Below are 12064 nucleotides of genomic sequence, written 5' to 3'. Positions count from 1 at the left end.
AAACGAGGATTGCCCAGTGAGTATCACTGACTATCAGATTGAACTCTAAAGTTGGGGGATAAATCTCTCTGACTAGATTGGGAGGAGCCCTGGACTTTGTTCTTGGTTTGTTCTTAGACCAAGACCAGGGGCTGGATAAGGAGAGGAGCTTGAAGTTATCAGGCAGGATGAGGTGCAGCAGACTATGAGGTGAGGTATGGAGGCCGTTGGCTTGAAAAAACACCTCACAGCAGGGACTGAGGCTGAAGGCACAGCAGGGACTGAGGCTGAAGGCAGTCATACTTTGAAGGAGAGTAACTACTGTTCTGTATGGTCTCTTTTGGACTGCTTTTCCCTGGAACAGAATAGTAGCATTGGCTCTGTCATTTCCAGGACTAGCTACAGCATTGCTGAAGCCAGTTCAGAAACAAAACTTGACTGTATCTGACAGCAAGACTTAGCTGGAATATCCATGCACATCCCTAAAAGAAAATATGTCATGGGAATTCAATCAGTCCTGTCTAAACTCCTTACTCTTTCTAATTTCCCATGTTACCTTGGACAAGCACTTGTCCTGTCAGCTTCAATCTATTAAAAATGCAAATGATTATCATTTGTTGAGTGCTTATTATGTGCGTTATCGTAGTGAATTCAGTCATCCTGCTAACAGTCTGGGTTTTATTCTTTGTTTATAGATGAGAAAAATAACAGGTTAAGTGACTTACCCGGGGCTACAGAACAAGTGGCTAGGTTGGGATACAAACCCAGTTGTGTCTTACACCTATGTTACATTATGGTAGTTTTATTAGAAGGCTTTTCGAACCCTTCAGAGCCCCTATGTTTATGTCTGGAGAGTAGTTGGAAGCCAAAAGTTTATAAGGCCCTTAAAGTAGATCATTGTCTGTGCACACTGATGTGGAACCTTTGTGACATTCCCTCCATCTTGTCTTTCTGGTAAAACAATCAAATTTAAAAATAATTTCTAGGTGCCCTTACCAACTCTCAGCCAGACTTTATCTAAAGCTAGGGAACTATGAAACATCCTTTAAATTAGTAATTTTATGACTGGGAGTTGACACTGGGATTTGAATCCTTGCTCTATTACTTACTGGTTTTGAGACCTTGGACAGGCTACTTTTCTCTGAGCATTGGTTTCCTTATTTTTGAAGAGGAATGACACATACTTTACATGGTTATTATGAGACTATGAGAACATATAAAAAAATGCCTGACAATAAAGAGTAGTTGCTTTAAGAGTGTTAACAATTATTAAAGGAAGGCAGTGCTGGAAGGGAACTAAGTGTTGCTTTGTCAGATTTATTTATTTAGACAGGGTCTTGCTGTGTCACCTAGGCTGGAGTGCAGTGGTACAGTCACAGCGCACTGCAGCCTCAACCTCCTAGGCTCAAGTGATCCTCCCATCTCAGCCTCCCAAGTACCTGGGACCACAGGTGCATGCCACCACACCTGATTTTTTATTTTTTTTTTAATTTGTTGTAGAGATGGGGTTTCACTATGTTGCCCAGGCTCTTTGCCAGATTTCGATAACCCTAAGTAGTCTCTGCCAGTATCCCCAAAATTCTCATCCCATTTTGTATATTTCCTGGAATCTCCTTGATCCCTTTAATCATAATCTCATGATTAAATGAACAGATGTTATATGCAGGGAAAGGAATAGAAAGAGCGAGGGTTGAGGTCAGTTGGAGGTCTCTGAGAAAGGGCTATTGATTTTTCCTTTGTCTTGTATTCCTTGAGTCATATTGGCAGCGTAGATACTACTCAGATGTTTGTGAAAGATGCAAGGGAGTCTCTCTAGGTCCTGCAGTTTTAGAGGAAGACAGAGACAACAGGCAAGCATGTTTTCCAGGAAACCCTGTTATCATTTAGCCTACCCTTGACATAGTTTAGCTCAAGTTTTCTTTTTCTACAAACATACTTCCTTCTGGATTGTTTTGTTTGCCCCAGGCTGGTACAACTTGAGGAGCATGGCTGTGTTTCCCTAAAGCCTCTACTTGTTGAGTTTATCTTAGTTGTCTACAGGTGTCTTAAATGCCCTTAGTAATCTAAACTTCATCAGAATCCTCTCCCACACACAGGAGTGGATGTCAGGTGGTGGCCTCACTGACTTCTTTAAAATCAGTCCTGTTAATGAGTGGCCTTTGGTGGCACAGGGATAGTTTTGCACTTGATTAGCATTCTGTTAGAATGCATGAGGAATAAAGTTTAGAAAGCTGACATAAAAGGAAATGAGATAAACCTTGCAAAAAAACCGGTCAAACCAGGGGAGCATGTCAATAGTAGGATGGACTTTTATGTCTTGTGAAAGGAAATGCAATATTTTACATGTTGTCTAGTTTTTAGGGGAAAGCACTGTTTATGTCTGTTTTTGCTCAAAATTGTATCACCAGTACCGTTCACAGGGCCAGACACATAGTAGGTGCTTAGTAAAGATTTGTTTTGTTAATTGCTTAAAGTTCTCCAGTTTTGCTTGTGGCCTAAACCACCAAAGGCTGATATAGGTATAGGAAATAGAGACATCTAGAGAACTACCCCATGGTGGCGATTCAAGCATTAGATGAAGATTTGAAACCTTAGATCATCTGTAATCTTTAGATTCTGGGATCAGGTAAAACAATTTCTAGGAGGGCTCAGAATTTTTATTGTTTAAGTGTATGTATCTGAGGCCTTGAGTACAGTCTGCTGAAAAGTGCCTATTCATTTCTTCTAATAGGTTGGGTAGTGGCAGCAGCAGTTGCTGCTAATAATAATAAAAACTATTATTTATTTATAGTTAATTGCATGCTAATAATAATAAAATAATTATTGCTAATAATAATAAAAACTATTATTTATTTATAGTTAATTGCATGCCTGGCTTGGTACTGTACTTAGTGCTTTTCACACGTAATCTCATTTAATCTTTACAATAACCTTGTGAGGAAGAGACTATTTTAAAGCCTCTTTTCATAGATACACTGAGAACTACAGAAGTATTAATAACTTGCCCATGTCTTCACAATAAGTGGTAGAGCTTGAATTCAAATCCAGGAAAGCCTGATCCCTCAGGCCTACTTCCTTAATCTATATAATACTGCCCACTCCTAGTTCGTGTCTTTTAGTCCTAGTTCTGTTGTGTGATTTGTGGTCTTAATATCCCCCTCCTGGTCTTAGTTTTCTCATCTATTTTACAACTTGAGATTACTACCTTTTCTTCCCCTTTTGCCCAGGCTGAAGTACAGCAGCAGCATCACAGCTCACTGCAACCTCCACCTGCTGGTCTCAAGTGAGGAGATTGCTGCAAATTCTAGCATTTCATACTTAGTCTGTGCTTGAAGGAGCTACAGCAGCTCATTTTCTGGGCAATAGAAGTTGTAAATTCATTTACCCATCAGTTTTTAGCCTGGATGTCTAGCATACTCAATTAAAACTCTTCAAAACTGACAAGCCCTTTTATTAATCTTTATGTGCCTTTGTATGCCATGAAAGGAAAGTTTCTTCATGCTTTCAAAATGTAGTTTGTAAACTGAATGTGTTATTAATACTAGTACAGTTATTGTTAATGCTGTTTCTGGTTATTATTTATTTAGCATCCTTTTATTGTACACCTACAGGTATCAGGCTAAGTACTTTATATGCATAAAATCCATAGTCATTACAGTACTCTTTTTATAAACTAAAAAAACAGGTTTAGACAGGTTAAATAAATTGCCTTCTTCCCCACAACTTGTGACAGTGCTAAGATATGATCTCAGTTCTATATAACTTCAAGGTTCATTTTTTTGGTTTGTTTGCTTTTTCTACTACCTTAGTTACTCATTTCATGGAATGGGGAAAACCCAGTGGTGCTAGAAGAGGCTAGATTAATATGGAATATGATTATGTAATTTTTCTGAGTCTTAGGGCAGCCAGAGTAGACACAGCTTAAGGGATAGATTCTCATTGGGAGCTGAAGAGATGTGCTAGTACAGTATGGTACAGTATGTACAGTATTAATCATTAGGTCAAGGGTTGTGAGAAGATGGTAAGCTGATGTTAGATGAGGTGGGAGGTCAAGAATTAATGGGACAAAGTGCACAACAGGAAACAGACCTTCAAGGGATCATGAAGGGAGCCAAGATGATACATAGCATGTTGGATACTCACTCTGATTGGTTGCAGAGTTGATAGCTGGCAGAAAATGGGCAGCTTACTTAAAGATTTGGAATGTTAAGACAATTCCTTTTATTTGTGTAGCCTTTTGGGGAAACTGAAGTCTAATTGACCTTCTATCTGAGTCATTCTTGGTATTAACAGTAATGACCAGATGTGCCCTTCTGGAGGAGACAGGCTGTATCTGCCTATCTCCTAGCTCCATTTCAGGCTAGGATCCTTCACAAAGCCATGTTTTCAAGTCATGGAAATGGGAAAAGTGGTTCTGGCTTTTTCCAGGTTTGAGGCTATATCCGTGCCCTATGCTTTCGTGAAGGGAACACAGGTTTTCCTGGCAAAGCATGGCAGCTTTGGGGCAGGAATTGTTGACATCCTCAGAGAGCTTGGTGAAGCTGTAGTCAGCTGAGATAATTTGGGGATGTGGGCATAGTAAATTCGTTTTTTTTAACCTTATGTCTTAGAGAGGTAGGAAGCTTTTCAATAGGAGAAATATGATATTCCAGAAAGCTGGGGAAATAATTTGCTGCTATTTTTACAAGTTGGCAGCCTTGTCTAATAAACTGATCTGCATTGCCAGCTCTGGGAAGAACACAGATGTCCCTGTGCATTGTAAGGTAATGTTCTAGATTCAAACTCCAAATGTTGTCCTCAGTCTGTTGTCCCAGACAATAGAAGAGAGAACTGTAGCTATTGATTTAGAATTTAGAAGGGTTGCATGGATCCTGAATTGTAATTTCTATCACTCTGTCTATACTATTGCCCCTAGACACTTGGCATTTAAGAATTTACCATTCATAGTTTCAGATATCCACATCAGACCTCATATGCTTATGATATGTGGTAAATACTGTTTTGCTGAGGTATGGATTTGAGTCAGAAGGGATTGCAAGCTTGCTCTGTGAGAGTAGGTCACTCAGCTAATAAATCAATCTATCCCACTCTATAGCAGCAGAATCTCATAACTATATTAGTGTTCCTTCTCTGTTATGGAGAAAATGTATATGCCATAAGGCAGCATTCCCCAGAGTATGGTCAAGAGAACATTAGTTAATCATTGTTATGTGACAGTAAAAAATAGCTTGAAATAATGTTAGGTTAAATAAAGTAAAAATGTCTGTACTGCAAGGTTCTACCATGTTTGAACTGCCTGACCTTGAGCAAGTTTTTCTGAGTATTCGTTTCCTCATCTGTAAAATAGGATAATAAAAATATTACCTACTTCATAATGTCATCATGAAGATTAAAAGAGGTTAAGCATATAAAGTATCTGTCACAGTAGCACATAGTAGGCACTAGATGCATAGTTTCCCTTGTAGTACAAAGGAAGTGGGATATCAGGGAGGAAGAATTGATTTTAGATAATTGTGCATGTCTGCTGCTATATATTTGTCAGATTGCATTCCAAAGCTAATATAGTAGAAACTTATGGTAATATATATCTCTACATTAACTCCTGTTCTTCTCTATGCCTGGAGAAAGAGTTGATGTCATGTGCAAAGTGTTCTTGAGCTAAATGCATTGTCCTTAAAATCCAATGAACTTGCCCTCCACTTCCTCCTTCTCCTTAGTGGTTGACCATCTGCGGATCACAAGACTGCACAGGTACAGCTGTAGGATTTGCATTTATGAAATGCTGACTTTATCATGTGCCTCAACTTGCTAGACCTATTCGTTCTGGTTTGGGGTATAAGTTGACAGTAACCTAAGGCTACAGAGCACTGAGATCTCTCTGGGTCAACTTCATAAGCATATGTATATCAAGAGGGTTGGAGTGTTCATGGTTTGTACTGGATGAAGCAGAGGGTACTGTAAGCCAGAAATAAACTATCTTGATAAGGCACTGCTATTTTTTAAATCATCTAGGCTTGAGTCTTTGGCTATCTCAGCTGTTCATCACTCCCCCACTATAATCCACTCACCTTTCGAATCTTACTGATTATACTTCTGGATATTGCTCAAATGAATCTTTTCATTTCCACCACCTGCTCCCTAGTTCAGACCCCCCATTACCCCTGTCTTCTCTGATTTGTTTCCCCACTGCATTCCTGCTTTGATCATATCAGCTTCCTGCTTCAAAACATTTATCGCCTCACCATGCCTTTGAAAATGAAGCTCAAAAATCTCATTTTGGCTCTTAAGACCCTTTATAATTATTCCCCCAATTTACCTTTCCAAGCCTGTTACTCTATTCCCCATATATACTCCCACTGTTTTAATCTAAAGATAATAAAAAAGAGAACTAAAATTCATTTAAGGCTTTTTTTGTGCAGAGGCAAATCTTAGCATTCTATATACTCTATAGATTATTTAATTCTTACATTAACTCTGTAAAGACAGTATTATTTCCATTTTAAAGATGGAGAAAATAAAATGCATAGATTTTAAATATTCTCTGTTTTCTTCCTAATACATGAAACTTCTTGTCCTTTCCTTTGCCTTTTAAACTTTGTTAAGGTTGTGCCTTTTGCCTGCTTCTTTCTTCCCTCTCCGTGTGTTTATGCTTCTTTCCAGGCCAATATAAAATGTCATCTTTTTGAAAATTCTGTGTCCCTTCAAATTAGAATGACTCCTCAACCCCCATCAAACTTAGTTTTTATTTCATTTATAGTACTACTTTCTGCCTTCATTATTATTTGCCTACATACCTTGTCTTTTATTAAGTTTGAATATCTGAAGAGCAGGATCTGTATCCTGAAGACCTCTTGTATCTAGTACAGAACAAGATACCTAAACTTAGATGGGTGGGTAGATGAGTAGGTAGGAGGATAGACGCATGGAAAATGTGTATTTTCTGATCTAATGTTTTGCAGATTACCTAAAGCTAATCATCACAATTTTCTAAGTCTGTGGATGATTCCTAGGGCCCCAAACATGACACAGTAAACTCTATGACATGATGAAAAAAAAAAAAAAAAACAGCCTCCACACTTTTGCTTACATGGTTTTCTTTGCTTAAAGTACCTTTATCCCTCAGTCCTTCATTTATTTATCTTAGGAGTGAAACTGCTTTTGGGAAGCCTTCCCCAAGTCTGTTAGGTGGAATCTATCATTCCATCCACTGTACTCCAGCAGAACATTATGTGGACCTGCATGTCACACTTACTCCTTTTACTGTGCATAATTCTCCTGTGCTTTTCTGTTAGTGTAAATTGTAAGTTGTAAAACTCACCAAATATGAAAGTAATCATTAGCATTTATTAAAGTATACTACTTCCCTGGTGCTATATACTAAGCACATCATATTTATCTTGTTATTTAGCCCTTACAATAACCATTATTCTACAATAATAGATTGTTCTACAATAATAGAATAAGGTAGACACCATTTTTCTGTTTTACAGATGAGTGATGGGGAAAGAGCTTTTGGAAGTTTGAGTTACTTCCTTATGGTCATGCAACTAAGTAAGTGTCTGAGATTCCAGAATCTGAATTATTACCCTCTATGCAGTGTTTTGTCTTGTTTGTTTCCCTGTCACCCTCACATGACACATAATAGACCTCAATAAAATAGTTAAGTAAGTGAATGACTGAACGACTGGTCATAGCTATTCTCTAAATGTTTCTTGAGTGAATTGATTTATATAATCAGAGGAAAATGAATAATGGTTTCTTTTTCTCTTTAGCAGGAATTTTACCCTCTAGGGCATGAATACTGTGCTGTTCAGTTCTGAGCTGTGCTAGCAGTACCCTTCAAAGGAAGAGCAATGGCTGCAGCAGCAGCTTCTCACCTGAACCTGGATGCCCTCCGGGAAGTGCTAGAATGCCCCATCTGCATGGAGTCCTTCACAGAAGAGCAGCTGCGTCCCAAGCTCCTGCACTGTGGCCATACCATCTGCCGCCAGTGCCTGGAGAAGCTATTGGCCAGTAGCATCAATGGTGTCCGCTGTCCCTTTTGCAGCAAGATTACCCGCATAACCAGCTTGACCCAGCTGACAGACAATCTGACAGTGCTAAAGATCATTGATACAGCTGGGCTCAGCGAGGCTGTGGGGCTGCTCATGTGTCGGTCCTGTGGGCGGCGTCTGCCCCGGCAGTTCTGCCGGAGCTGTGGTTTGGTGTTATGTGAGCCCTGCCGGGAGGCAGACCATCAGCCTCCTGGCCACTGTACACTCCCTGTCAAAGAAGCCGCTGAGGAGCGGCGTCGGGACTTTGGAGAGAAGTTGACTCGTCTGCGGGAACTTATGGGGGAGCTGCAGCGGCGGAAGGTAGCCTTGGAAGGTGTCTCCAAGGACCTTCAGGCAAGGTATAAAGCAGTTCTCCAGGAGTATGGACACGAGGAACGCAGGGTCCAGGATGAGCTGGCTCGCTCTCGGAAGTTCTTCACAGGCTCTTTGGCTGAAGTTGAGAAGTCCAATAGTCAAGTGGTAGAGGAGCAGAGTTACCTTCTTAACATTGCAGAGGTGCAGGCTGTGTCTCGCTGTGACTACTTCCTGGCCAAGATCAAGCAAGCAGATGTAGCACTACTGGAGGAGACAGCTGATGAGGAGGAGCCAGAGCTTACTGCCAGCTTACCTCGGGAGCTCACCCTGCAAGATGTGGAGCTCCTTAAGGTAGGTCATGTTGGCCCCCTCCAAATTGGGCAAGCTGTTAAGAAGCCCCGGACAGTTAACATGGAAGATTCCTGGGCCATGGAGGCAGCAGCCTCTGCTGCTTCTACCTCTGTTACATTTAGAGAGATGGACATGAGCCCGGAGGAAGTGGTTGCCAGCCCTAGGGCCTCACCTGCTAAACAGCGGGGTCCTGAGGCAGCCTCCAATATCCAGCAGTGCCTCTTTCTCAAGAAGATGGGGGCCAAAGGCAGCACTCCAGGAATGTTCAATCTACCAGTCAGTCTCTACGTGACCAGTCAAGGTGAAGTGCTAGTTGCTGACCGTGGTAACTATCGTATACAAGTCTTTACCCGCAAAGGCTTTTTGAAGGAAATCCGCCGCAGCCCCAGTGGCATTGATAGCTTTGTGCTAAGCTTTCTTGGGGCGGATCTACCCAACCTCACTCCTCTCTCAGTGGCAATGAACTGCCAGGGGCTGATTGGTGTGACTGACAGCTATGATAACTCCCTCAAGGTGTATACCTTGGATGGCCACTGTGTGGCCTGTCACAGGAGCCAGCTGAGCAAACCATGGGGTATCACAGCCCTGCCATCTGGCCAGTTTGTAGTAACCGATGTGGAAGGTGGAAAGCTTTGGTGTTTCACAGTTGATCGAGGATCAGGGGTGGTCAAATACAGCTGCCTGTGCAGTGCTGTGCGGCCCAAATTTGTCACCTGTGATGCTGAGGGCACCGTCTACTTCACCCAGGGCTTAGGCCTCAATCTGGAGAATCGACAGAATGAGCACCACCTGGAAGGTGGCTTTTCCATTGGTTCTGTAGGCCCCGATGGGCAGCTGGGTCGCCAGATTAGCCACTTCTTCTCGGAGAATGAGGATTTCCGCTGCATTGCTGGCATGTGTGTGGATGCTCGTGGTGATCTCATTGTGGCTGACAGTAGTCGCAAGGAAATTCTCCATTTTCCTAAGGGTGGGGGCTATAGTGTCCTTATTCGAGAGGGACTTACTTGTCCGGTGGGCATAGCCCTCACTCCTAAGGGGCAGCTGCTGGTCTTGGACTGTTGGGATCATTGCATCAAGATCTACAGCTACCATCTGAGAAGATACTCCACCCCATAGGGGATAAGAAATATCATTTTCTTCTGCTCCCAAGCCAGCTTCCCTTCCCATAGTTCTTGGTTGTTAGTGGCACATATAGAATAGACTCGGCATATGTCCTGATTCCAGCTGGGTAGTTCTAGAACTTTAGAAGCTCCATCTTTTTATGTTTTTTATTTGTTATTTCCCCCTCCCCACTTCCCACCTAAATTTAGAGCTTTAAAAGATGCACTGCCCAAATAGGACATGCAATGGTGTTAGCTGAAGTTTGATTAGCAATTAATTAGGCACTTCCAAGGCTTTACTAGGGAGAGCCACTTTAGCCCTTTGTGCCATGTTTGAAATTTGCCCTTGTATTAAATCCTTGATTTTTTCCCGTTTGGCTCTGATGCCCTTGATCCATTGTTTCCTTCCTATTATAATGTGCTTCATCTGTGACACTTTCTCTTCAACTCTGATTGGATTCACTGTGCATGCTTCAGTGGGATCTGCTCCACCTTTCAGTGACATTTCAGACATATTCCTGTAACATTATGTCTCAGTCTGATCGTCTTTACCAGTGTGAAAGCTCATTCATTTAGTGCTACCAAAGGGGATACACAGGCCCTTTAGGAAGCAGTACCTCTTGCCTGGAGGATCTGTGCCATCTTGGATTGAGAACTGCAGATGTGACAGAATGGATTGACCCTAGTTGGTTGGTATTGACGACTTCAGCCTGGAAATTGCTTGCCTTTTAAAGAAGCATAATATGGATTGGAATTATGCCAAAGCATAGGAAGCTAGGAATAAGCAAACAAATGCTGATATAGTCAGCAAACTTGGATAGTCTCTAGGGCTCATCGTTTTTCATACTACCTCTCTCTTCTGGCCTGTGTCTAAGGAATTGTACAGCATAGGCCAGGGCCAACAAAATGGAGAGGTGGACACATTTTCATGTTCATTACTAAAACAAACAGCAAAACTGTTGGTTGGTTATTCTGTATTTTCCTCAAGTGAGTACATAAGATTTGGTTTCAGGATTTCTTTCCATTTCTCTATCAAGCATTAAATAATTGAGAACTGTTTCTTCATCACTGGTGTTCATGTCTTTTAATTAAATATGGAATTTTGGAGATGATAAGAGGGATAACCTGCGCTATGCCATTTTACTTCCTTATCTCACTGTGTTCTTTGAAAGTGTAGGTATCTATCCACGTCAAAATTCAGCCAAAAGCACTGTTATGTAAAGATAATAACACAAATCTTTCTCCCAAATACATATGTACAGAATCATCCCCCAAGGTTTAGAGTCACCAATACCCTATTCTAAATTGAGCTTCTGCTATATGTTTTATGTTTATAATTACAGCTCACAAAAAGGAATTTAGTCTTGTTTTTGAGATCAGAAGTGGGTGAGAGAACCTGTGATGAGGTTTCTGAGGCTTCAGTGTTTACTAAGCAATATATCTTACTCTAGGTGCAGGGCTGATGGCAAGCCAAAGAGCAACTCCCTTGCTTTCATGTAAACAAAATTTGCTAAACTGAGCTGCTCGAAATTGTTTTTATGGTAGTAGTGTTTCTTTGGCTTGTATCGTAATAGCTGCCAAAGGATAGGTAAAGAGGTCACTAAAATGATGTTGAACTAGTTTGTCTTGTTCTTTTCATCTGGAGAAAGCCCCATATTCTGATTATGAAATTGCCTCCGATTTTAAAAGATTGGGTAATTGAGAGGAAACTGATCCAATTAAAAGTGCATCACAAATGACTTCACTAGTTATTAGAGCCACTTTATCTGTGTGGGCACCCAGCAGCAGGAGATCTGTTTTTGCTGTCAGTGGGGGACTTGCTGAGGTAATAACAGTGGCTCGGGCCTTTGGCACACCGTTTGCAGTGGAGGAATAAATATAATATTGTGGGCTGGCTGGAGGTAAATGAGGCCAGGAATCCTCCAGCTGTCCGTGCTTTTGAAAGAGGTGCTATCACTGAGTGACATTCAACATTTACATCTCTACCCATCTAAACCAGTCATGCCTTTTCCCTCAAGTAAAGCAGGTATCTGTTAGCTCAAAATGGAAGTGTGATCTAAGTGTTTTTTCTTTTTCCCCTTTGATGTGAATATTTTAGGCTGTGCTTAGTACAGTCAATGTTTAATTATCTGCTGTGTTGACTAAATTGCAGACTAGGGCCCCAGGAAACTAATTTGTTCAATTACAGCAGTTTTTGTTGTTGTTTTTTAAAGCAGCAGTACCCTTGTCCAAATAAAGTCTTATATGGAAGTCTATCATGTAAAATAGATCAAAGAGCAGCTGCTC

General features: G+C 41.1%; 2 protein-coding genes across 8 annotated transcripts in view; one reads left to right on the top strand and one right to left on the bottom strand.

The window, feature by feature from the left end:
* The window catches only part of TRIM32 (tripartite motif containing 32), a 99718-nt gene extending 88320 nt beyond the window's left edge, over window positions 1-11398 (top strand). For 3 of the 6 annotated variants that reach the window (XM_025359315.1, XM_025359314.1, XM_025359310.1), the window contains one exon: window positions 7752-11398. In XM_025359315.1, the coding sequence (XP_025215100.1) occupies window positions 7833-9794 (1962 nt within the window). In that variant the 5' untranslated portion in view covers window positions 7752-7832 and the 3' untranslated portion in view covers window positions 9795-11398. Of the gene's footprint in view, window positions 1-7466; window positions 7531-7751 lie in introns of those variants that run through there. The other 3 variants (XM_025359316.1, XM_025359313.1, XM_025359311.1) reach the window with 3 other exon arrangements.
* The window catches only part of ASTN2 (astrotactin 2), a 981001-nt gene that overhangs the window by 252064 nt on the left and 716873 nt on the right, over window positions 1-12064 (bottom strand). The window lies entirely within an intron of this gene.

This window comes from Theropithecus gelada, chromosome 15 (assembly GCF_003255815.1).
Source record: "Theropithecus gelada isolate Dixy chromosome 15, Tgel_1.0, whole genome shotgun sequence".
NCBI classification, from domain to species: Eukaryota; Metazoa; Chordata; class Mammalia; order Primates; family Cercopithecidae; genus Theropithecus; species Theropithecus gelada.
The sequence above is the reverse complement of the archived record's forward strand: the minus strand, read 5'-3'. Positions and strand labels throughout refer to the sequence as shown.